The sequence below is a fragment of the Protopterus annectens genome, chromosome 8.part0 (genome assembly GCF_019279795.1).
Source record: "Protopterus annectens isolate FY-2018-M chromosome 8.part0, PAN1.0, whole genome shotgun sequence".
NCBI lineage: Eukaryota > Metazoa > Chordata > Ceratodontiformes > Protopteridae > Protopterus > Protopterus annectens.
The window spans coordinates 172,286,848-172,313,719 of NC_056741.1; the positions used below are offsets into that span (position 1 = coordinate 172,286,848).

The 26,872-nt window shown below is 40.7% G+C and overlaps 1 protein-coding gene across 1 annotated transcript in view; it reads left to right on the forward strand.

Annotated features, from left to right (window-relative positions):
* The window catches only part of LOC122808691 (alpha-2-macroglobulin-like protein 1), a 380,174-nt gene that overhangs the window by 56,449 nt on the left and 296,853 nt on the right, over positions 1–26,872 (forward strand). The window contains exon 2 of the mRNA XM_044079679.1: positions 23,376–23,459. Coding sequence (XP_043935614.1) covers positions 23,376–23,459 — 84 coding nt within the window. The remainder of the gene's footprint in view (positions 1–23,375; positions 23,460–26,872) is intronic.

Consider the following 26,872-nt stretch of genomic DNA (forward strand, 5'->3'; position numbering starts at 1 on the left):
CTTGGGTGGTGCAAGCCAGGGAACCTTGTTGGCTAGGCTTATGTAGGCTCTTGGGACAATAGCATAGTACCTACCTGTGAACCTATGAACCTCATAAATATAGACATAGGTGACCTCCAAACCCTAGATCCTACCCAGTTCGGCTTTGTGAAGGGCAGATCCTGCCTGTTAAATCTGGTGAATTTCTTTGAAAGTGTGACCAAGGCCACTGATGAGGGCAAATCTGTGCACACAGCATACTTCAAATTGGCAAAGGCTTTCAACACAATCCCACATTCAGACATTACAGATAAGCTTAGCAAACTGAATGTAAACCCCTTCATTGTAAGATGGATTGCCAATTGGCTCACAAACTGGACACACACTCTATCAAAGTGAATGACTCCACATCAGCCAGCAGACCTGTTACCAGCAGAGTGCCACAGGGGTTAGTGCTAGGTCCCCTACTGTTTGGTATATACTTCTCAGAGGTTCAGATCAAAACTAAAGGGTTGTAGCTGACCATGTTTGCAGACAACTACAAACTGGGTGCAATCATTGAATCCCCAAATGATGTCAGTATGTTCCAGGAGGGCCTTACTCAGACCAACGACTGGTGTATTAATCACAGTCTCAAACTGAATGCAAAGAAATACATCATCATTCCCTTCAGCACAGACAATGTCCCTTGACACTATCAAATCAACAACAGTACTCTAAGTACCCATGAAGTGGTAAGGGATCTGGGATCACAGGTTGACCGCAACCTTAACTTTGACCACCACGTCTACCATTGTAAGAAAAGCTTTCCACATATCTCACTTGATTAGTAAAGGCATCATCTCTACAGCAAAAGAAGTTATAGCCCCCTTATACTTGGCACTTATCCAGCCCATAACTGAATATAAGGCCCCATTCAGTATGTACCGTACTAAGCACCTGCAGCAATTAAAGAGACCTCAGTAGTTTCTACTGAAGAAGATCAAGGGCCTCCAACATGTGCCTTACACAGACTGACTAAAATCCCTGCCACTATACAACGTATCATATAGACTTCTTAGGAGAAACGTATGCCTAGCGTACAGAGCAACCCAGGATTCAAACCTAATGAACTTACTGCATACCAGTAAATCATATGGGTATAGGGACACCCAGTCCAGGGACTTGAATATGGCCTGTGACTTAAATAGGACTTGCTGGAGGGACAGATTTATCTCCCAGTGACTGCCACATCTTTGGAACAGGCTACCAATTCATGTGAAATGGAGCAGCTCTATAACACTGTTCAAGAGAAATCTGGATGAGTGGATGGGGCACCGTAAAAATTGTTACTGGGGTTAGCATCCCCAACCCTCCTGGACAACGGCAGTCATCGCTAAATGCAATCTTGGGTATTGACTAGTAGTTCTATGGTATTACATTGGATTGAAATGGCTGGGCTTAAAATGGCCTCCAGGTCAATCGCCTAGTAATCTCCTATGATTCTGTAGAGCAGAATAGGTACAGTGAAGCCATTGCAAAACACTCTGCCAAAGGGTCAGGAAGGGATGCAAGTAGCTCAAAAGACTATTCTACTCAGTAATGAAGGCTAGAATTTCAAGGAGGTACACTGGGTCTCCTTTTCTGTATACACTTGTAAAAAGATTTCATGGTTTCAGAAAAGGTTAACACATTCAGCATAGCAACATCACTTCAGAAAACAAGTATTTAAAAATCAGTCAAGGTGCTTCTTATCTGAGAACCAGCTGATCATAAATATCCATTTCATAACACAATGAAAGCACTGGGAATTACCTGCCTTTCTGGAGTCAGCAGAGATTTTTGTCCAGCAGTATTACAATACTAAGAGTTGTGAGGTATGACTGGTCCAAGAATGTCCTCTTGTTATTACTTGATAGACAAAAACCTGCAGCAAGAAGGATAACAAAAAGGAAATACATAAGTAAAATAAAATAAATCTAAATAATAAGGAGAACTGAACTAGAAGCAGAAATAAGGCTGACTATATAAACAGTCTAAATTACAGGCTTCATAGGTTCATAAGTTTATAGGTTCATAGGAGATTACTTGGCTAACAGCTCAAAAGCCCTTACAAGCCTAGCTATTATAACCTGAATTTTACCTGACGTTTGATCCCTAAGGACTGGAGGATAGCTTAGGTTTGTCCCTATGCCTTTGAGTATTTTTCATACTTCCTCTGTCACAACTAATATATATATATATATATATATATATATATATATATATATATATATATATATTTTATTTTTATTTATTTATTTATTTATTTTTTAAGGAACCTTTGATGGCCAGGTGTATGCTGAAAGGTGCATTGGACATCATTATTGGTCTGATGAGGGATGAGTACAGTGGGACTATAACTTCCTTGGAACTGGATGTCATGCCTTTATTTGTAAGCTGTACTACAAGAAGGGTTCCTTCAACACTGTAGACACATGGTTGTCAAAGATCAGGCTACTATCTAGATTTTTCACCTCTGGGTCCACTTTCACAGGTGTGCTATTAATGTTGAAATTTTCAGGGGGTATTTGACATCCCAAAGTGTATAATTATGCATTTTTTGCATTTAGTTTTAGGGCATGGCTCTGGCAACAATCATTTGTTTGAGTCAGACCCTTCTGAAAGATATCTACATCACTGAGGGATTTAATGAGTGTCCCCAGCTTGAAGCCATCAGCAAACTTGGTCAGCAAAGGCCTACTACATTATCCTTGAATTCAGAGAAGTATATTCTGAACAGGAGAGGTGCCAGCACTGAGCCCTGTGGTACACCACTATTAACTGGCATCTTCCTGGATTGGGATTTTCCCACTATAACAACATGTGTCTTGTCCATGAGCCATTTGGCTATCCATCAGGTGATGTAAGGATTTATGCCCAATTCTGTGAGTTTATCTATAATACCCGAGTGGGACATTGCCTCAAATGCCTTGGCCATGTCAAAGTAGGCAGTATGCACTGTTTTACCATCATCCGTGTCGTTGGTAACTTTCTCAAAGAAGTTTACCAGATTGAGCAGGCATGACTTGCCCTTTATGAAGCTGAACTGGGTTGTGCCCATTGTTTGGAGATTTCCTATGTCATTATTTATCAGGTCCATGATTATTCTTTCCATGGCTTTACATACAAGACTAGACAAACTTATAGATCTGTAATTTCCTTGGTCTTGTGATAGTTGCCTTTTATGCAGAAGGATGACTGTTGCTGTCCTCCACTCCCCAGGGACAAAGCCAGTCTGGAGGCTGTGGTTAAACAGAGATCCTATTGGGCCTGATAGGTTATGTTTCAAGCTACTAAAGAGGCATTCTGGGATATTGTTGGGACCCATCAAAACCATGTTTTTAACTTCTGAGATTGCAGTGCTGACCTGTTCATTTGTTATAACTGGTAGATGAATGGTAGGGGCTATTTCTTAGAGAGTAACTAGAGTTGAAGGAGAGGTGAAATTTGGGCTGCATTTATAGGCCAGCAGCTTTGCCATATCTTCTGGTTGCATATAGGTGCCTCCCCTTAAGACTGCAGACAAAGCTGAAAAATGCCTTATGGTTATCCTTAGCTTTGGAGGCTATTTTTGCCTCAAAATTCGCTTTTGAAGACTTGACTAGTCCCCTGATTTGCTTGCTAAGACTAATGAGGGAGTTTTTGCTCTGCTGTGCACATTCTCTCTTACATCTGGACATAATTTTCTTTTTTTTTTGTTGAGCAGCCTGTTTGTAACAGGGGTCCACTAGGGTGGCTTCTTTTTGTGGATTGTGCTATGTTTATTTTGGTCTGGTACTGGCATTTCTATGCAGTTGTTTATATGGTCATACAGGAGTTTAGTGTATGCCTCTGCATAGACTTCTGTTTTTTTTCTGTGTTTGGGGGAGCTTGGAAATTAGCTATGCTGTTGTTTAATAAGAGTGTGGTTAGTGGACTGGATGGTAAACAATTCTAGTAAACTCAGCTATGAGGTATGGTTTTTCTGGTTCATGGTAGGAGACCTATAGCTTGCAAGGATATGTAAGGAATTTTTTCTATAGTTTTTGGGACATGGAGTAGCTCAAGTCTGTTATGTTGTTTGACCAGTCTTGACGTGTGCTTACCCTTTATGTAGATGGACACTTCTCCACCTTTTGTACTTTCATATGCAGTGGATGGTCTGAATGTGTGAAAGGCATTATAGCCTAGCACTGCCATGGTGCTTTCCATGGATTTGCACCATGTCTTGGTAACTGCACTGATGTCAGCATTCTCCAGAGTGAGACATGCTTTCAGGGAGCGTAGTTTCTTGTTGATACTTAAACCTGTGCAGCATGGTGGCCTAGAAATAGACACAAAGTCATTTAAGGGATGCCCCATGTGGTCTAGCAGTTAGGATTCTTGGTTTTCAACCAGGCAGCCCAGGTTCAACTTCCGGAATGGGTCACACTTTTAATCTAATATGCAGCATCAACAAAACCTACTGGAAAGACAGGTCTGTCTCCTAGAAGCTGCCCTGTCTCTGGAATAGACTTCCCCATGCCAGAGATGGCCTGCACCTGTCGCCCTTGGAATTCCGGATACTGGATAAGGCTCTTGCCACCCCTATAGTGCCTTTTTTAGGCAAGGTTCGAATGACAAATTCACCACCGTAACAGGTACAAGCAAGCAAAATCTGAGGGTAATGCTACTCATTGCTAGAAGTCTAAACCTCAAAATGCATTCACTCGAGGCACTCCTTAAAATGGAGAACATCGACATCTGTGCAGTGACAGAGACCAGGTTCAAGGCTCCAGAAAGCACCCCTGCATTACCAGGCTATAATTCATACCACACCTTTTGGCCACCTAACCTGGACCGAAACACTAAAGGCGGAGGCGTGTCCATATTCATTAAGGATATCCATACCTCCAGGCTAGTTGCTCAGCATAATGCATCCGAGATTATCCAAGTGCAACTAACTCTGGGCAAGATCACAATCCAAACTGTAACTTGCTACAGATTCCCCACCATGCCCCAGGAGCCCCACTCCTCATTTTTTGATATACTGGAAAATATTAGGGTACAACCCAACACCCTAATAATGGGCAATTTCAACTACACCACCATTAACTGGGAAAACTACTCATGTACAACTCTTTTGCTCAATGTTTTCTGGAATTCATAAATTCCAGTGCTTGGATCAACTTATCCACACCCCCACTAGGGGCAACGATATCCTAGATCTGGTCATTACCAACATGGGTGACAGGGGTTCCACACCAGAGGTCAATTCCTCAATGGTCAGATCCAACCACAAGCTAATCTCCCTAGACATCCACATCCCGCCCCCACCCCTCATTAGGAAAACTACCATAAAAAAATTTCTCCAAAGCAAACTTCACGCTTCTTAATGCAGAAGTGGCAAACTTCACGACACCCTTGCAGATGGACAATAGAGGTATGACTGCATAATCCTACACAAATGCACTTTATAAGCACTTACACGAGTGCATGGATCATGCTATCCCTAACAGAACCAAGATGCTATCCTCCAGAAAAAGGAAGCCAATCTGGTGGTCCCCTGCCATAAACAAACTCTACAACAGAAGAAAGAAACTGTTACAAAAAAAGAGTAAAATCCCATGATGGGAGGAACTCCCTGGTCAGCCTCAGCAAGAAGCTGAGATCCCTCATAAAATCCTCCTGAGCTAGTTACAAAAACAAAATTGCCTCTGATTCTAAAGACAACCACAAAGCATTCTATAGCTATGTCAAGAATCTCAATGGCAACACTCAGATCTGCTCTGAGTTACAGCACAATGGCACTAAATACACAGAACCAACTAATATTGCCAACATCCTGGCAGATAGATTCAGTGCTAACTTTACCCCCCCTCTCACCCGCTAAGGGGCCTATGTCTATACTGGAAGAATGCAAAATTCCTGTAATCATGACTGCACAGGTAAAAAACACACTCCCCAAAGCCAAGAACACAGCATCCATGGGACCTGACAACATCCCAGGCTGCATTCTACACGAACTACAGAATGAACTGGCACCCCACCTAAGCACCATGTTCAATCATAGCCTCACCTCAGGCTTTGTGCCTCCTGAATGGCGAACAGCGATGGTTATCTCACTCCACAAAGGGGGAGCCATCACGGACCCTGGGAACTACTGCCCCATTAGCCTAATGAGCCTGGTCTGCAAGACCATGGAACGTATCATCATGGAACTTATATACAAAGGCAATGGTAATCTCCAGACTCTGGACCCCACCCAGTTCAGGTTTGTAAAAAGGCAGATCGTGTCTCCTAAACCTGATAGACTTCTTTGAAGCAGTCACCAAAGATGTAGATGAGGGTAAGGTGGTTCACACAGCCTATCTAGATCTCGCCAAGGCTTTTGACACCATCCCCCACTATGGAATTATAGATAAACTCACTAAACTAGGTATAAATCTCTATGTCACAAGATGGGTTGCCAACTGGCTCACTGACAGAACCCACACTGTGAAAGTAGCAGACTCCTAATCTGACTTCAGACCAGTGACAAGTGAAGTACCACAGGGTTCAATCCTGGGTCCTCTCCTGTTTGGTATCTACTTTTCTGACATACAGGCTAACACTGAAGGTCTTTGGCTGACTAAGTTCACAGATGACTGCAAACTAAGAGCCATAATCGAAACTCCTGACAATGTGGACATCCTACAAAAGGGCCTCACTGAGACAGATGCCTGGTGTCAAAGCCATGGCCTCAATCTCAATGCCAAAAAGTGCAATGCGCTACCACATAGGTGGTAGTCTACTTACACCGAAAGTGAGATAACAGACCTTGGGACACAGGTGGACAGTAGTCGCTCCTTTGATAATCACATCACCACAGTAATCAGGAAATCCTTCTACGTGACACACCTCATCACAAAAGGTTTCTCATCCAGGAAAAATGAGGTCATTGTTCCCCTCTACTCATCACTCATTAGACCCATTATAGAGTACAATGCCCCTTTTGGTATGTACCTCACAAGACATCTACAACAACTGGAAAGGCCACAGAAATACCTCACAAAGAGGATTACCAGCCTCAAACAGATGCCCTATGCAGACCATCTCAAAAAGCTCCAGGTTTACTCCGTCGCATATCGCCTACTCAGAGGCAATCTCTGCCTAACATACAAAGCTATGTGAAACCCAGAGCTATTGGACATGCTCCACTTAAACAAATCCCAATCCCTCTGAGCTGCACACTCTGTGGCTCTGCTCGATAGGGGCACAGGAAAATAATTTTCTTGGGTGGCAAAAGCCTGGGTGCCTTTTTGGCTAGACTTATAAAGGCCCTAGGGCCAATAGCCTAGTACCTACCTATGAACCTATGAACTAACCCCCTTCAAGCTCAACCTTGATGAGTGGATGTGCAACCACATATTTGTCCCAGGGGTTAAACCTGCATCCCTCATTGACAGGGGTGACAAGTGCTGACTGAGGTTCCTTTCTGGGATAAACTCTTGGCTAGGCTTGGAAGGGCCCCAGGGCCATTAGCCTAGTAAACTCCTATGATCCTATGAGACTCCTATCATCATCATAATCATCATCAACCCCTTTTTTCCCCATTTTCTACATGAGGTAGAGGTGTTGTGTTAACTATCACCATCTCTCACAATTTAATGCCACACTCCTGCATTTTTCAACGCTCATGTCCGACCATTGCAAATCTTCTCTTACACAATCCATTCATCTCTTAACTGGACACCCTGGTTTCCTTCTACCTTCTTCCTGTCTGTTTCAAATCTTCTTCACTAGATTGTCTTATGCTTTTTGCACATGTGCTTGAACCACCGTAATCTGTTCTCTTTCATATTTTCTGTAATTGGAGCTACTTTGGCTTCTGCTCTTATGTCCTTAATTCTTCTTCTGTTCCACAATGTACATCCTATCACCCTTCTCAGGCACTTCTTTTCCATCACTCCTAGCTTCCTCATTTGCTCTGCCTTTATTGACCAGGTCTCTGTACCATACAGTAGTTCTGGTTGCATCACTGTTTTGTATACCTTACTTTTCAGCTTCTTTAGCATTCTTCTGTTATACACTATCACTGACACTCTGTGCCAGTTGACTGCAGTCCATCTGATTCTAGCATGACCTCTTCATTCAGACTTCCCTTCTCTTCAACCACCCTTCCCAGATGCTTGAAGCTGCTAACCTGTTTTACTATCTTCCTTTCTATCTCAAGTCTCTGCTTCTGTTTTCCCCAATTTGCTGCCATTACCACTGTCTTATCTGTACTTAGTTTCATCCCATGTGCCTTTGGTTTTGCATTCCATTCCCCTATCCCTTGCTGAAGTTCTTGCTCAGTGTCTGCTTGTAATGCCACATCATTTGGAAGAAGCAACTTTGTTGATCTGTCCTCTCCAACCTGTTTGCTAATATAGTCCATTACCAGTATGAACAGCAGTGGGCTTGAGCTGAACCCTGGTGCACACCCACTCTCACTGGGACCCCCTCCTTGAAACTGAACATTGTTCATATTTGAGTAACTGGGTCCTTGTACATAGCCTGCACTAATTCTACCAATGTTTCTGGAACTTCTAACCACTGCAGTACTGCCCAATTCAGCTCTCTTTGGACCTTGTCATATGCCTTCTCCAAGTCTAGGAATTTCAAGTTGGTCTCTTTCCTCATCTCTAGCTTTTACTCAGCTATCTGTCTCACTGCGAGCATCAGGTCACTTGTGCTGCATTCTGATCTGAATTCAAACTGCTCATTCCCCCAGCTTAATTTCTACTACTCTGCATATCTGTCTATCAATCACCCTCTTAAAAACTTTCATGCAGTGTGACAGGAGTTTGATATCTCTGTACTGCCCACAGCTGTTGATGTCCCCTGTCTTCTCATACACTGGCACAAGTATGCTTATTCTCCAGTCTTCTTGGATATGCCTTTCTCTCCACACTGCTAGGAGTACCCCAGAAGCCATTTCTCCCCTATCTCACCCAGCATCTTTATCATATCTGCTATGACCTCATCTCAGCCTACTACTTTCCCTGACTTAATTTTCCTTAGTGCTATTCTTACTTCTTCTAGGGTGGGCTCCTCTTCTTTTCATATCATAGGCTGTGTTTGGGGCAGTACAACTTCTGTGGGGTTCCCTTCATTAAGAAGCTGGTGGAAGAAGCTCCTTCCATCTTCCTTTGATGTCCTCTGCACTGGTGAGCAGGCTGTTGCTGGCATCCCTTATGAAGGGCATCAAACTGTCAACTTTATCTTTCTGTCTTTGCTTTGCAACCTGTTATAGTTTCTTTGTGCCACCTACTGATTAACTTTCCAGATGCTGGAAGAGTGCCTTTGATGCCCTGTTCTTTATTATTGCAACTCCTTTCTTAGCCTCTTTGTTAGCTGACCAGTATTCCTTCCTAGTCTGGTCCGTCTTTTCTATCCTCCACTTTTTCCTGCATGCTTTCTTTCTTTTGATGACTTCTTGGACTTCTGCTCTCTACCACCAGCTTTCCTTATGTACCTTGTTTCCATACCTCGCTCAGCCACATACCTATTCTGTATTCCTCATACATACTGTTTTAAGGTGCTGCCATTCTTCTTCATCTCTACTATATCCTCCTCTTCTTGGGGTGCTAGAGCTTTGGGTAACTCCTTGAATTGTTGTGCTTTCTCTCCAGTTAACCTCCAGGTCTTCAGCCTAGTCTGTGTTGACCTTAGAGTCTTCATTGACCACTACTTGCAGCTGATTATGGCAACCAGTGGTTTATGCTGTAGGCTGACCATTTCACTGGGGATGACATTGCAATCACTGATTCTACCCCAGTACCCTTTCCTTACTAGGAGGAAGTCTACCTTGTATGTGATCTTGTGAATCTGTCTTTCTGAATCATGTGTTAGCTACTATCAAGCCATTTGCCAGAGGAAGCCTAGAATGGCTCCTCCTTCTATATTCCTGTTGCTCCACCCATGTGGACCCAGTTAGTCCTCATATCCTATTTTGTCTGTCCCAATATGTGCATTCAAGTCGCCCATTATCAGCACCATTTCATGTCATCCTCCTTTGTCTAGTACATCCTGCAACTGCTGTATGAATGCATGCTTTTCATTACTATCACAACCTTAGTGTGGGACATATGCTGAGATTATGAATACTGCCCAGTCATTACACTGGAGTCTGATTGCCATGAGTCTGTCACTAATTGTGATGGCATCCCTCACTGCCTTCTGAAGTCTCTCTCTCACCACAATTCCCACACCATTTCTACCCTTTCCTTCCCTAAGTAGACTTTGGATCCCAAGCCAAGTTGATTTTCGGCACTTTCCTTTTAACTCGTCTCTTGCATACATAAAATGTCCAGCCTCCTACGTACCACCATATCATCCACTTCCAAGCTGTGTCCTGTTAGGGAACCTTTAGCTTTTCATGGGTAGATTTTGCTATGTTGGAACATTTATCTGTTTGGCAATGCCTAAAAAAGACACTAATTGGGTGGATAATGTTTTGGCCAATATCCAAAAGCCTAGTCACAACATGAGAAGACCATCCCTGTCAATCATGTTCTCCTAAGCTGACAAATATTTGGACAGTACAGTGGTGCAGCAATAGAATTGTCACCTCACAGCAAGAGGTTCTCCGTTTCAATTCTTGGCTGGAGTGCCTTCTGTGCAGAATCTGCATGTCATCCCTGTGTTCATGTGGGTTTTCTCTGGGTACTCTGGTTTCCTCCCATGTTAAAAAGACATGTGTCTGAAGCATTTCTCCCTGGGTCTCCACTGAAAATTGGCTTCATTCCAAGTCAGACTTTCCTGGTAAACAAATAATAAATAAATAAATAATTAAATAACCCCCCCTTAGAGTAACACCACAAGGTAATCCCTTTATAAAAGTCAGTCATTTTCTGTTAGTATTGTATCATTCTCAGAGAAGGTAGAATGCTGCTCAGTGATAGCCTCATACCCACCTGCTACACATATTCTGAGAGCTCAATCATGTCTCTCTTCATATAGTCCAGAGAGGTGTATCTCAGGCCATCTTTGCCCACATAGACTATGACTATGACTAAACTGGGTCATACTAGTACTTGTAGTTTAGTGACCTGAGTGCTTGCATTATCTGGTGAATCCTGGCCCCTGACAGGCAATTAACTATAACCTTCTCCTTATTCAACCTGGTGAGAGGGACATCAGTGTTTCTCACAATGGAATCTCCTATGATGAAAATATTGGTTTGTGTGTTGTTACGCCTTATGGGCTTCATAGCTGAGACACTCTATGGAGTAAATTTATGTGATGTGGTGGGAGTTTGTACACACAGTTTCTGAGCACTGCATATGGGAGGCCTTTGAGGTTTGGGTAAGTTACATGTCAGCACCTCCACATACCTGGGTCTATGTCTCTCTTCCTTAGTAAGTGCGGTGAGTGTTGTATGTGACTGACAACCTGCTTGCAGTTTTTGTGTCTGCATGTGACAGTCTTGCTTCCAGTGACACTATGTAACTGCATCTCTCATATACTGTATTCATCTGTTTCAGAATCAAGTGGTTGTCAATAAACATGAGTCAATTGCTACATTGCCTCAGGATGCCCATGTCAACCGAGATGGATGCAGAGATAGTAGGAAAGTGCTTATCCATTGTTGCAAGTCCTTAATACGCACTTTACAAGGGAATAACAAGAGGGTTGTTTTCAGTAGGATGAGCTATGGTTGCATACGTAGTGTAATCTAATATCTGGGATTGGATCTTAGCAGCATAGCAAAACAGAACATCATTTTATTGACATAGTTTTGTGATGAATATGGTACAGTGTAATAACCAGCCTATCTTTCATGAAAATGTATAATAGTTCAGATAGTTTGCTAAAAAGTAAAGTAAATAGTGCTTGTGCTAGAGTTGTTTTTTGTTTTTCCACTGCACAATGTAGTAAATATATTTCCTGTTCTCCTGTCTATGTAACAATACACCTTCTCTTACTGTACTAGGAACATACCACACATTAGTGCAGTTAGGTATTTATATGGTGCTAATACATTGCATGTTTTTACCTCTGTAACAAAAGGTTGTCCTAGAGTATTAACAGCATGCACCATTATACAACACATTCCACCACTGAATTACTCACCAATGCTAATGGGATGAAAGTACAGCTGTGTCTGTTTAGTCTCTTAAGACAATCACCTACATCTCTATGCCAAGTGAAAAGGGTACATATGCTTTATAATTTGAATTGTCAGGCACTCATAGCCACTGCTTGTCTGTGCCCATTGTTATGTTTACCCACAGATATTATGTTTTGCCCATAGTAATAAAGCATGAGTAGGAAATTGCAAAGTCTGTAAGCACACTCCGTATGTTTCCATGGAAAAGAGATAGTAATTGATGTTGTACAATGGTTTATTTAAAATTATACAACGACTCCCCCATTAATATTCTAAAACGTGCACGCTGATTGGTCAGAGTGCTCGTTGTCAATCAGACTTCTACTAATGGAAAGAGGTCCGGTCGCCCGGACTTTTTCCATTAGTATAAGTCTTTTTTTTTTTTTTGTATGTGTTGAACAACAACGGAGAACTGAAGAGCTCCGTTGCTGTGATCTTGCTATGTTAAATGCGTTTAACATAGTGAGATGGCTTAAAAAAAAGCAATGGATATCTTCCTTTCTCCATTGCTTCCTCTAGACACAGCTCTGATGTACTGCATAAGCATACACATGCACAGTACATCAAAACTGCTCCAGAATACTGGCAGCTGCTGAAGGGCAGCAAGGAGGCATTATACAATGCCATTATATAAAAAAGTAAGTATTTTCTTTCTTAAATAATGTCATTGTATAATAGCAATAACCCACGCCTGGGTGTGGGTAATGCTGTATTTACCCACAGTTGTCTTTGTTTGGCCACTCGGGCTTCGTCCTCGTGACCAAACCATGCCAACTGTGGGTAAATCCAGCATTACCCACACCCAGGCGTGGGTTATTGCTTAATTAATGCATTCTGCTCCTTTTCTCAAACACTCTCATTTTATACTAGCACTGTGGGTTCAGTTCTCATTATTTTCCATAGCTAGCTTCTAGAATAGATGGTGGATGATAGCGTGTACATTTCCACTGTGAGATGAATGGGATTGCTTATCTTCATGCAGTTTTAGAAACAGAGTTTATTGTATACATTTGTTCCATAGCTCATAATGTTTGATTTTAATAAGCTGCGGCTTAATATGTTGTTTTTTTATATTTCAGGAGTTATCAGTGTTTGTGCATTATTGTAACTGGTGTCAGTATTTACCTTTGCTAGGTTTATAAGAAGGGTATGTTTTACGGAGTTACTAGTCATATAATGGTGGAGAGCTTGAGTAAAATGTTAGCTACAGTGAGCACATTTTGGTGATCCTTGCTTCACTGACACATCTTCTAATGGGTTCCTATTAGATGACCGAAGAGGCATTCTATCGAATGCGTCTTGGTCGAACTTAAAACAATGAAAAGGCAAAATAGCAAAATGGCTTTTAAGCAAATTCTTTCCCAGGGAAAGAATTCGTTTGGCCACTTCTGTTACTTTGCCATTTTTGGCACTGTAGTGCGATGTCGGAGTTCGTATATTTAAGTGAGGGAGGTGCGGGGGCGAAGCTCCCCACTTTATGTATTCTTTCAATGTTTTCTTTCTTGTTTTTTTTTTTTGGAACAGTGATTTGTTTCCCTTGGGAAAAAAATCGATGTTCTGAGCTTTCGAGATTGTAAGCTTTCGCTTACATGGGGTCGATTATTCATCATTCAATGATATAATATAGACCACTTGTAACAATGCACGTTTCAAAGAAAAGAGTATTATATTTCTATAACTCATATGTTAGGATTCATAGGTAGTTACTAGCCATGCAGTCCAGGAGACTGTTAATGTGCCTGGCTCAAATTCCCGGTTGTCCCAAAGCACTAAGTGATTTGCACAAGGTCACATAATATGCAGATGAAGGCTGAATAAATCAAACCATGTAACACAGGAAGTAGATCACTGACAACACAGAACCTTTATCCTCTGCAGCATCTGCCATAATTAATGAGACAGTAGTATCAACTGAAACATCTTATGAGAACACAGATTATAATATGGGAGCACAGCCACAACACCCTGACAGGACTATTATCTCCTTCAGTGATATTCCACCAAATACTGCAGTAACGAAGTGAGCCATAGAAGCTGAAAGTTGGTGCATAAAAAGAAATGGACAAGGTTTAAAAGTTTGAGGATAATTTTTAAATTTGAAGTAATTTCTTTTTTCCTAGTCTTCGTAAAATAAAAAAAAAATCAATCTAAAGTCAGAAACTATTGCAGTCTATCCCAGGGATTCAGAAAAAAAGAGCTATGGTTAAAACAAGCTGCTTACACAATGAGTTAATCTGCAATTCAGAGACATGCTAGCTACAATGAGGAAATATCTCATTACATGATAATTTGCATGTTTCTGAATTGCGCTTAACTACTGCTAATAACAATGAGCACTTTACTGCAATAGTTAACACTGGTGGCATGTGCATTGCACTGGCACAGACACCCCCTCATTTAATCTCCCACACACACACAAAGCTTACCTGACCATGAGTTGACAGAATGTCCCCAATGACTCTTTTTATGTTTAGTCCCTGCCTTTGTAAATCATGTATCCTTATAATCAGTCAATAATGGCAGATACTAATTCTTTCCTACAGGGTCTTTTTAACAATAATTTTCATTTAAATAATTCATTAATCTTGTTTAATACCCCTATTCCTTCATGTGTTAAGAAAATTGATTTCCCTCTTCTTTGGTCCCTCTTAACAATTGCAAGAAAAGTGATAACAAGAAACTTGAAACATAATGCAAGCCCAACTCTGAGAGAATTTTACAACATTGCAACTGAAACTTGTCAGATGGAGATTTTAACAATCAAAGAAAGAACCACTAGACAGAACTCTGCATTAAATTCATGGATGAAACTCAAGAGAGTACTGAACAAGAAGACAAGCTGATTTCTGTTTTTTTCAGAAAGTTGTTATGTAACTGTTCTGTTTTTTATTTATTATTTATTTTTATTTCAGTTTGATGACTGGGGAAGTCCACTAGGCTGAGAAGGGCCCATTTTTAGTGGAGCCCGGGGAGAAAATCTCCAAGTGTGTCTATGTTTTTACCGTCTTATGGAGTGGGATGATGTAAGCATGGCACCAGCTAGTTGGGACATAGGATTCTTGTATGGATCTATTTATAAGACTGGAGATGGGACAGGCTATGCTTTCTTCAGATAGTTTGAGGAAGGTAGAAGTTAGATTGTTGGGTGTGTTGTGACAGGATTTTAGTTTGAGGAAAGTCTTTTTATTGTACTTTTGGGGATGGGTGTTAGGCTGAAGGGGGAGGAGGGAGGTGGGTGGTTGGGGGGATGGGAGGCAAGAGGGGATGGGGTTGCAGGAGGTTGAGGGAAGGAGGTGGATAGTTTTGCAAAACAATCTATGAGGAATGAGTTGAATTAGGTGGCACTTTCTAGGTCAGTAAGGTTGGGGTTTGGGCAGGGGTTATCTTTGTTACCAGGGTGGAAAATGGAGGAGATAGTGTCCCAGAATTTTTTAGGGTTGGATAAGTGCATGGATTGGAGTTTGAAGTAGTAGGCTTTGCGGTCTTTTGATATTATTTTTTTTGTGGAGTTCTGAAGTTGCTTAAATTCTAGGATGGTGTTCTTTTTTGATATTGTTTCCAGTTTTTGTCTCGCTGGCGCATAGTAAGTTTAGTTTCTTTTGATAGCCAGGGGCAGAGATTGGTTTTGATGCATTTGGTCCTAAGGGGGGCTTGCTGATTTAGAAGGGTGAGGAATGACTGGTTGAAATAAGATACAGCACTATCTAGTGGAAGGGTTTTAGATGGGTCCAGTCAGTATGCTTTAGACATTCTGAGAAAGTTTGAGGGTTGAAAGAGGACAGGTTGTGGTTTTGAGTGAGTGGTACTGTTTTTGTACAGGAGAGGGTAGATGGTCAGTGAAGGCTGGTAAGTGGTCACTGAGAGGGTCTGGTAGTATTCCAGCATTAGCGATAAGGTTGGGATGAGTTGTTAGGATCCAATCAATGATGGTGACGGAGGTACCATCTTTATTTGGTCTGGTTGGAGAGTTTATAAGTTGGGAGAAGCTGTACAGATTGATTGTGAGGGAAGGGGTTTCAGAGTTAATAGAGGTCCAGCTACTCTTCATATCACTGAGGATATAGGTTTCATTGTTGATGTTGGAGGAAAACCAGGAGATGATGTCTTCAAGTGTCTTGATGTTATTGCTTGGGGGAATATAGATGGCAATGATGCATATGGACTTGTAGTTGTTTATAGACCTATTGTAATTTTGGTGTTGGCAAAGGCTGACATGTGGTTGGTGTAAGGATTTAGGGTATGGGAGGAGGAGTGGATAATAGCTACTCCACCTCCTTTTCTGTGAGGTATGAGATTGCGAAGGATTTGGTTACCTGGGGGGAGAATTTTGTTATCTTTTATGACAGATTTAAGCCAGGTCTCAGAGATGGCAGTTATGTTGGGGTGGTTATGGGAAAGCCAGGCATGGAGGTTAGGGATTTTGTTCCTAAGGCTTTGTGCATTAAGTGTAGTTAGGATAATGGACTTAGGTTTTTGGGGTTGAGTGGTGTGGCTTGTGAGTATTGTGCTGGAGTTGGGTCTGGGGTTAGGGCAGATGTTGCCAGAGAGTGAGATATGGTGGAGGAGTTGTGTGAGGTGGTGTATTGGGGAGAAGGAATTTTGGTTATGTAGGAGAAGAGATTTTTTGGTATGACAATTAAAGTTAGAGTACAGGGAGGGTAGGGTGGGGAGTAGTTTGGGATTGAATTGATAGGCTGGGTTGGAAGAAAAGAGTTCATGAGAAATGATTGTGTAAACTGGGGTAGGAGTTTGGTTGTCTGTGGAAGTGGCATGCAAGTTAAAAGTAAGGTGTGTGTTAGGGAAATATGTATGATAGGTAAGGCAGGTGAGATAGATTAGTAGGCTAGTTGGTATTATAGTGAGTGATGAGATGGAGGGCATTTTGCTGGAGTGGGTGGAGTATTAATGAGGTTGGAAGTGGGTGGGTTGTGATTGGAGGTTATATGTGATTGGAAGGTGGCGGTTGGAGGGAGGGGTTTGGGTGGCTATAAATGTGCAAGTAGTGGAGGCAGGTGGGAAATGGGGGCAGGTTAGGGGATTGGAGTGAACCCGTAAGGTGAACGGAGCTGGCAGAACAGAGAAAGAGAAATGGGCGTAAGAGAAATTCAACAAAAAACTATCAGTGAGGATACAACCACTGTGACATACACAAGACTGCAGGCAGGCACCTGGTGAGTGAAATAAGAAGTGAAAAAGTAGGGGCTTCTTTTCAGGGACTGTAGCTAAAAAACAGCCAGGGGAAATAACAGAAAGGGGAATAATTATACTAAGAAAAGGTGAAGCAGTGCTTGCAGGACAGTAGTATAGAAACGCGTTATTGATTAAGAATGGGGATATGCTGCCTTCTAGTGACGAATTGTGAGATATCTTATTGAGAGAAATTCAGGTGATAGGGAAAAGTGCTTTGTGGAGGAGGGAAGGTCCGGGAGTAGGATACTGCTTTAGGATTGGTAGTGTGCACATCATAGGCAGAATACTTATAATAGTTAGAAAAACACCCTGGTAAGAGCAGAAAGATTTTGAGAACATATATGCGATACACTCTTGGTAGAGAGTAGGTAGGTAGATCAAGTAGTTAGGTTGTTTCTGGTGCATGTCCTTTGAGGAGAAGCACTGGTCTGGCCACAGAAGTGTAGATGTGTGGGGGGGGGGTTAACACCCTTATTTAATATGCATGTGGAAGCTGTAATGAGAGAAAGAATGTGTTACAAAAGAAATAATACAGTATAAAGCCTAGAGCAACAGAGTGGGGAGGGATAAGGACTGGTCATACAAAACTAGACATTAGTGTGGTTTCCAAAAACAATAGCTCTACAGAAGATATAGCACAGTGCAAGTAGAATACAACTATACATTCTACAAAGGAAAGGCATACTTGGTAAATACAATCATATTTTACACAATCTACCCTGGAACAGACAATTTGTATGTGATTAAGTAGATACACTTAGAACACGTGATGTAAGCATGAGTCAATCAAAGACATACAAATAAACCACAATTTTTTATCATATAATAGACCATAATCACTGTAAGAGTGTGGCTAACAGTATGAAGTTTGCGGGCTATGTTTCACACTTGTTACCAAGAGCAAAGATAGCCAGTCAAAAAAATCAAATATGTCATAACAAAAAGTAGGTAGTATAGGACAGGTAACTATATTAAGACTCTAGAAGCGTTACCGCATTATTAGGTATGGCACCAGGTTCCAGAGGTGGGAGACTCCCTAAGAGCTCAAGTGCCGCTATCTTAGGTTTAGGTCTGAGCCAATTGAAGAGAATACTGCTGCCAACTCTGTGAGTGCGTGCAGTAGTAAATGTTCTAATGGTACGCTATATGGATATTTGTGAGTGTTTAACCGCTTCAAAAGTAATTAAAAAAAACACCAATGGCTGTTTGCTAGAAATATCCACGCTGAATGTGTATTTTCCCAGAGTTACAGATAATAATGAGGAAGAAAACAGCTGGGTGTCTGTGAGCAGAGTATTACTGTAATATAATAGGTACAATTAGTCTAGAGCAGTGGTCACTAACTGTGAGCAGAGTATTACTGTAATATAATAGGTATTAGTCTAGAGCAGTGGTCACTAGCTTAAGTGCTAAAACACCTTATTACAACAATAAGGACACTTCTGGATAATGAGCAGACCACTACAGAGGGTTCTCTTAGCAGAGACTTGGTTTCCCCACAAATAAATATAGGGGGATTAAATTGGGCAGTAGAGCATGCTGTGAGTGTGTACTATAATCCGGGGAATTACAGGCAGAGCAGGTAACATGCTACCAACTGTTTATTGCATAGAAAAACCTTTAGAGGCATAAAACAGCAAACATACAGCAATAGCGATAAAACGATTGCAGTAACACTAGGAATGCAATAGTCTTTAACAAATCAGCACTTTTACATTATAACCAACATCAATGCCCATTAGAATAACACTTTGGCAGAGAAAATCTGAACAGGCTTACCGGCAAGCACACAAACAATCTGCGGCAGACACATCTGAGGGGCAAGGGCAATAAATGAAAAATGACACCATAGGTATCACCTTGTAGATATAGAGTTTTTGAGAGGAAGAGGTGGGGAGGGGGAGGAGGGTATGAGGTAAGAGTGGAGGAGGGGGCAATGAATGGAAGTGTGCAGAGCAGAGAAGGAGTAATGGGCATAAGAGAAATTCAACAAAAAATATCAGTGAGGATACAACCACTGCGACATGCACAAGGCTGCAGGCAGGCACCAGGTGAGCGAAATAAGAAGTGAAGAAGTAGGGGGTTTTTTTCAGGGACTGTGGTTAAAAAACAGCCAAGGAAACAACAGAAAGGGGAATAATTATACTGAGAAAAGGTGAAGCAGTGCGACAGGGCAGTAGTATAGAAACGATGCGTTATTGATTAAGAATGGGGATGCGCCACCATCTAGTGGAGAATTGTGAGATAAGAGAAATTCAGATGATGGGGAAAAAGAGGTTTCATGGGGGAGGGAAGGTCTGGGAATAGGAGACTGCTGTAGTATTGCTAGTGTGCATGTCATAGGCAGAATACTTATGATAGTTAGAAAAACACCCTGGCAAAAGCAGAAAAACGTTGAGAACATACACGCAGTACACTCTTGGTAGAGAGTAGGTAGGTAGACCAAGGTAGTTAGGTTGTTTCTGGTGCACATCCTTTGAGAAGAAGTACTGGTCTGGCCACAGAAGTGTAGATGCATGGGGGGATACCCTAGGGTTACCACCTGTCCCACTTTGTGAGGGACAGTCCCTCTTAGGGCAGTTGTGTCCTGACAAAAAATTTAAAAAATGGCAAATGTCCTGAGACTTTAGGACAAAATTATTTCCTATATTTTATGTAATAGTTGCATAAAACAGTTGCCTAGAGAGGAGTTGTGGTATTGTATGAGGAAGTCAGGAGTGTCAGAGAAGTATGTAAGAGTGGTACAGGATATTACGAGGGTAGTGTGACAGTGGTGAGGTCTGCGGTGGGAGTGACGGATGCGTTTAAGTTGGAGGTGGGGTTACATCAAGGATCAGCTCTGAGCCCTTTCTTATTTGCAATGGTGATGGACAGGTTGACAGATGAGATCAGACTGGAGTCCCTGTGGGCTATGATGTTTGCAGATGACAATGTGATCTGTAGTGAGAGTAGGGTACAGATGGAGGAGACCCTGGAGGGATGGAGATATGCTCTAGAGAGAAGAGGAATGAAGGTCAGCAGGACTAAGACATAATATATGTGTATGAATGAGAGGGAGGATAGAGGAATGGTGAGGATGCAAGGAGTAGAGGTGGTGAAGGTGGATGAGTTTAAATACTTGGGATCAATAGTTCAGAGTAATGGTGAGTGTGGAAGAGAGGTGAAGAAGAAAGTACAGGCAGGATGGAGTGGATGGAGTGGATGGAGTGGATGGAGAAGATTGTCAGGAGTGATTTGTGACAGACGAGTACCAGTAAGAGTGAAAGGGAAGGTCTACAAGAGGGTAGTGAGATCAGCTATGTTATATGGGTTGTCAACAGTGGCAATGACAAAAAGGCAGGAGTTTGAGCTGGATGTGGCAGAGTTAAAGATGTTAAGATTTGCACTGGGTGTGACAAGGGTGGACAGGATTTGGAATAAGTATATTAGAGGGTCAGCCCAGGTTGGAAGGTTTGGAGACAAAGCCAGAGAGGCAATATTACGTTGGTTTGGACATGTGCTGAGGAGGGATGCTGAGTATATTGAGAAAAAGATGCTAAGGATGAAGTTACCAGGTAACAGGAAAAGAGGAAGGCCTAGGATAAGGTTTATGGATGTGGTGAGAGAGGACATGCAGGTGGTTGGTGTGACAGACCAAGATGCAGAGGACAGGAAGAAATGGAAACAGATGATCCGCTGTGGCGACCCCTAATGGGAACAGCCGAAAGAAGATGATAAGTTGCATAAAACAGTTATTCTGTATCTAAAATACGTAAATGTTATAAGAAACAGAATAAGCAACTAAAATGCTGCAAGAATAAGCTTTTATTTAGGCAAAAAAGTTAAGTTCTATCCTTTGTACTGACCGTGGGTATGTGTCGGCCTGTAAAATCTGATGTTTGTACCGAAAATGTCCCACTTTGGCCATTTGAAAAGGTGGCAACCCTAGGATACCCGAGTTTAATATGCACATGTAAGAGACAAGCACACAAGCAATCTGTGGCAGATACACCAGAGGGGCAAGGGCGATAATTTAAAAATTAGATCAATGCGTTTACACCTTATGTTGTTCTGTTAGTTCTTTGTTTGTTGGTTTATAATTGTTTATAAATGCTTTCTGCATATGCAATTTCTTATTATGTATTTCCATGTTATTTATTTAAAAATCTTAATAAAAACATTTAGCAAAAAAAATAATGGCAGATTAGTGGTTTCATACTTCTAATATGCAAACATTGCATAGTATTGCTGGACATGTTGCTCTACTAACTTTTTAATGACTCTCAGTAATAGTTTAAATATCATCCTTGGTGTTGTCTAGTTTTCCTTCTGGCTTTGTAATGAAGCCTCCAGCCACAAGGACCCACAACTATGCCTTTCAACTGTCTGTCACTGATGTTACAGGATGGTTCTACTGCTGTTGTTCCTTATATCCTATCCCCTGTAACTCATACTGTTGATAGCATTTGATCATGCCAGACATTACAGATTTGTGTTTATTATTATTATTATTATTATTATTATTAAGTAAAAACAAATAAACTTTGCTTCATTAATGTATTAGTGTAGTGCGGCAGGTTAATGTTATTGCTTTCTGTGTAAGTTATGCAGGATTTGCAACCCCGCATTACTTATCTTTTTTTTTTTTTCCAGAGGCTTCAGTAATATTTTCATGCATCCCTGATATCTAGTTGTGGTGCAGAAGACATCCAGTGTGTGAGATGCAAAGTTACAGGGTTTGAATCTTCTTTAGGGGCACACTGTAAAGAATTATTACTGATGTCTAGTGTTCCTTCCCAACCCATGTTTTTCACACTACTCATTTTTTTCCAAGTGCCTTTAAGATGCAATATATAGAGTATACTTGGCTTCTAATGTCCCCATCCCAGAATTATGTATTTTATTATACACATATATTTTTCCTAAGTGTCTTTAAAGCAAGATATAAAAAGTATCTCTAGTGTCTAGTGTTAACCACCCCTCAATATTGCAGATTTGCTTGTTGATGTAGGGGACTGTAGAGGTGTGACAACCCCCAACACACAGTCCATACACACACACACATACAAACACAACCGAACACCCACTGACACTCCCAGACATCTTCACCCACTTCATTATTACACAGATGCACAAATCTACCATACCTAGTCCCTAATTAACTCCCTACTGTGACTTTCCAGGCAGACAAACACACATGCAGCAACACACACACACACACACACACACACACACACACACACACACACACACACACACACACACACACACACACACCCTAACAGTACTGGTTTGCTAAACTCCCCTAGAATGCTTAATTAGCATTTAGTGCAGACACAGAAACAGCCCACCATGGTGCTGCATGTCTTCATGCTAAATCACTGTGGTAGGGCTGTCTCTGAATTGGAAATGGATACGGCGAGTTGTACAACACCCTGTGATAACATTTCTGAGTCAGCACCTAGCTTTTGTTAAAATGGGAGCATTACTATTGGTCAAGCACTCTGCTGGTGAAGCTTGAATGATCACATATACATACTGGGACAATAGTTTTTATTAATTTGTACTGCTTTTTACAGTGATTCTATTGACATGAAAATGTATTTAGATATAGAAGCTAAGAAATTTTGCAACTCATCTAAGGGAAATGCGATGTGATGTGTCATAGTATACTCAGTAAAATGTAGCTTCAGTGTTGGTGTCCACTAGAACTGCACATTTATAACTGCATGTTGGTGACAGATTTTAAAATATTAAGCAACTAGTTATAAAACAGAATATAAAGCAGTCAAGGTCCCTTGCAGAGTCATTGATCACATGATCTTTACAATGAGGGTACAAAGTTTGTTTACAGCACTAGTCTGCATTTCTCCCTGAAACAAAATTTTTTGAAGCCCTTTTATTGAATTATCACTTGTGACATAGGCAAATTTACATTCATATAAAAGCAATCAAACTATATTACTATAACAAACATTACACTTATTTTATTCAAGACATGCAGTGAATTCCAGCTTCCTTGTTAGCTCTATCAGGAAATGCTTTGTGAAACAAATAAAAATGAAACTATTTTTTTCTTCTAATTATTTTCACCTTTCATCTGTTTCTGTAGACACATCTGTTAAAGAAAGTGTTGTTTTGCAACCCCCACCTGAGGCTATCATTGGCTCTGCAAGAGCTGAAATGTTTATAATTGGTAAGGAACTTTTGCAATTGCTTCTACATGTATCATGTTGCTTTCACTTGTATCACATTAATTATTATTATGTGAGCTTCAAAAATGTTGTTGTATCTTTCATGTATTATTAGTAAGCAGTCAGAAGGCTTTGGTTTATTTACATATACCTATATGATCTTATAAATGTAAAGACATAGCAATTCAAAGGTAATGCAGTGGGCTATCTGTTCCTTTCAACTGTACACACTTGTATTGTCAGAGATCACTAGGTTAGCAATATATTTACGTATGTGGGATTTAAATGTTCTGCTATTTATGTGGAGTTGCAGTGAACAAAAGTTGGTAAATTTTATTAATATCTTAATTACACTACTTGAGACTTGACATTTAAAAGCATAATACAGTCATTTGGAAATTACCTGATTTTGAGTTTTGCCTTAGTCATAGCAGGAGAATACACATTTTATGCAAAAGTATTATGGATGTCTGCTGATAAGAATAGCAGATAATTGCACTGTATTGCAATTAATCCAAAGTTATGTAAATTACATATATATGTTTCGCTTCTGTGTGTTTTGAGAAACAGTCTAAGGAGATGAAACAGATATTTGTTTGTAGACTGAAATTTGGTAAAACAAACCTGTGCTATGTCACATATTCCATACAGTGACAACTAATCCAAAATATAACAAATGGCAACAATGTACAATGAGATCATAACGCACTAAAGTTATGGTAAACTGAAAACTGATACTATGTGAAGCATACAAATGCCCATTTGCAAAAATTAAAAGTGGTTTCTGATATAAACTTCCGGCATTATCTATATTCTATAAAGAAGTATTCTAAACGTGACATTTATTATTATACAATTCCTCCTCTAAAACGTGCACGCTGATTGGCCAGCCCAACCAGCGTGCCCGGTGTAAATCCCTCAATATACTAACGGAAAAAGGTCCGGTCGCCCGGACTTTTTCCGTTAGTATAAAACACTGTCTCGCTATGTTAAAATAGTTTAACATAGCGATACAGGTTTAAAAAAAGCAACGCAGATCTCCGTTGCTTTTTTAAAGCTGTCTCGCTATGTTAAACTCCTTTAACATAGCGACACAGTATAAAAGCAACGGAGATCTTGTGATCTCCGTTGCTTTTAAAACCTGTCTCGCTATATTAAATGGGTTTAACATAGCGAGACAGCTTTAAAATAAGTAACGGAGATCTCCGTTGCTTATTTTAAAGCTGTCTCGCTATGTTAAACCCATTTAACATAGCGAAACAGTAAAAAGCAACGGAGATCTTGCATTCTCCATTGCTTTTGCCCACAGCTCTGATGTACTGCGTAGGCATGCGCAGTACATCAGAACTGCCGCGGAATACCAGACAGCTGCGGAAGGGCAGCAAAGAGGCATTATACAATGCCATTATTTAAGAAAAGTAATTATTTCTTTTCTTAAATAATGTCATTGTATAATAGCAATAACCCACTTCTGGGTGTGGGTAATTCTGGATTTACCCACGGTTGTCTTTGTTTGGTTCCTCGGGCTTCGCCCTCGGGACCAAACCACGCCAACCGTGGGTAAATCCAGCATTACCCACACCCAGGCGTGGGTTATTGCTATATTAACCAACTGTTGCCAGAAATGAATGATCAAAATAAAGTATGCTTTGTGCTAAGATAGATAAATGCATTGATAGAACTTCAGTTACATATACAGATCTGTATAAATATAATACACACACACACACACACATATATATATATATATATATATATATATATATATATATATATATATATATATATACACATATATATGGAACTAGTAATTATCTAGAAGCAGAACCTTAACAGTATACAAATAAACAGCAAAAATAGCTAAACTCAAAAGCATCTAAACACAAAATATTGACAAAGTCAAGGTTATACTAGGGGAGGGTTTATACCTTTTCCCCTCTGTTGTGTGATCTTGAATTTGGTATTTCTCCCACCAGAGTGCAGAATAAAACCCTCGTGATGTAAAATGAACTGTTTTTTGAGCTCAAGCGCAGTGAAAGATGCTTTACAAAAAAAGGCAGAACTCTTGCAGTATCAGGAATCCTTGGAAACAGTCATAATGCCATTGTACTCTGCCCTCATTAGGCCCATAATTGAGTACAATGCTCCTTTCTGCATTTACCTAACTAGATGCTAACACCAAATGGAGTGGTCCCAGAGGTTTCTCACTAAAAAATACAAAGTGTAAGACACATGTCTTATGCAGATTGACTAATGGCCCTATCCCTTTACTCCATCTCATATTGTTTATTCAGAGGTGACATATGCCTGACCTACAAGGCATTCAGCATCCAGCATCCAAGGCATCCAGCTCTGATGATAATGTTACATATTCGCAAGAAAAATTTATACAAGGGTTACACGTTCCATGCACCTGAACCTTATTTGTGACTAACAAAATTTGCTGGAGAGATATATTGGTATACCAAAGACTACCTCTTCTATGGAATAAACTTCCCATCTTCATAAAACAAAACCCGTCACTCATTCTCTCCTAAAAAAATTTGGATAAATAATTGGGAACCTTAAATTCACTCCTGGGGTACTGCCCATGTCCCTTATAGACAGAGGCAGTCTGTATAATGACTCAGGGCTCCAAAACTCAAAGACTCACTGCTCTGATACTACCCCATCCTATATCTGGGGAATTAAGATATGATATTGTCATACCCTGTGTATTACTGGCTAGGCTTGTAAAGGCTATTGTGCGATTAGCCTGTTATTTCTTTACCCTGTCTGCATTGCTCTCTTCTCTAACTCCCCTATTTTGATAAGGGTTCCATAACATTATAGCTATTAATTTAAGCAATCAAACTGCAGTGACAGTTTCTGCTTGTAATTTTCTGCAATTATGCTTAAAACACAGATGAAAGTATAGTTCATTGCTGTGACTCATACTCATATAAGCTTCAATAGTGCTGCTCTTGAAATCTTTGGAGTTCTTGTTTTCTCTTCCTTGAATATTTAATGGCATTGTCACATCCTGCCTTCCAGTTCCCCCCACCCTAGCTCCATTTCTCCCATACAAACCTTGTCTAATTTATTTCTGCTCTGTCCACTCCCACCACTTCTACTCCAGTCTACAGTTAAGTTTCTCAACTTTTACCTCACCTACTCCTTAAAAAACTCCTTAACTACTAGCTTCCCATTTCCCCTAAATTCACAGTGCCTGCACATGCTCTGTAAACTCTCAGCTGCAAAATTATTTCAACCTCTCCTATTCCTTTTGTACTGACCTTTTTCATCCTGTACTAAATATCTCCCTCATACAAATATCTCTACTCATGTATCACCTTCTGCTCCACAAGCTCCTTCACATCTCACATTGTACCATCATCTTCCCACATATCCTATTCACATATCAAGGTATAGAGCT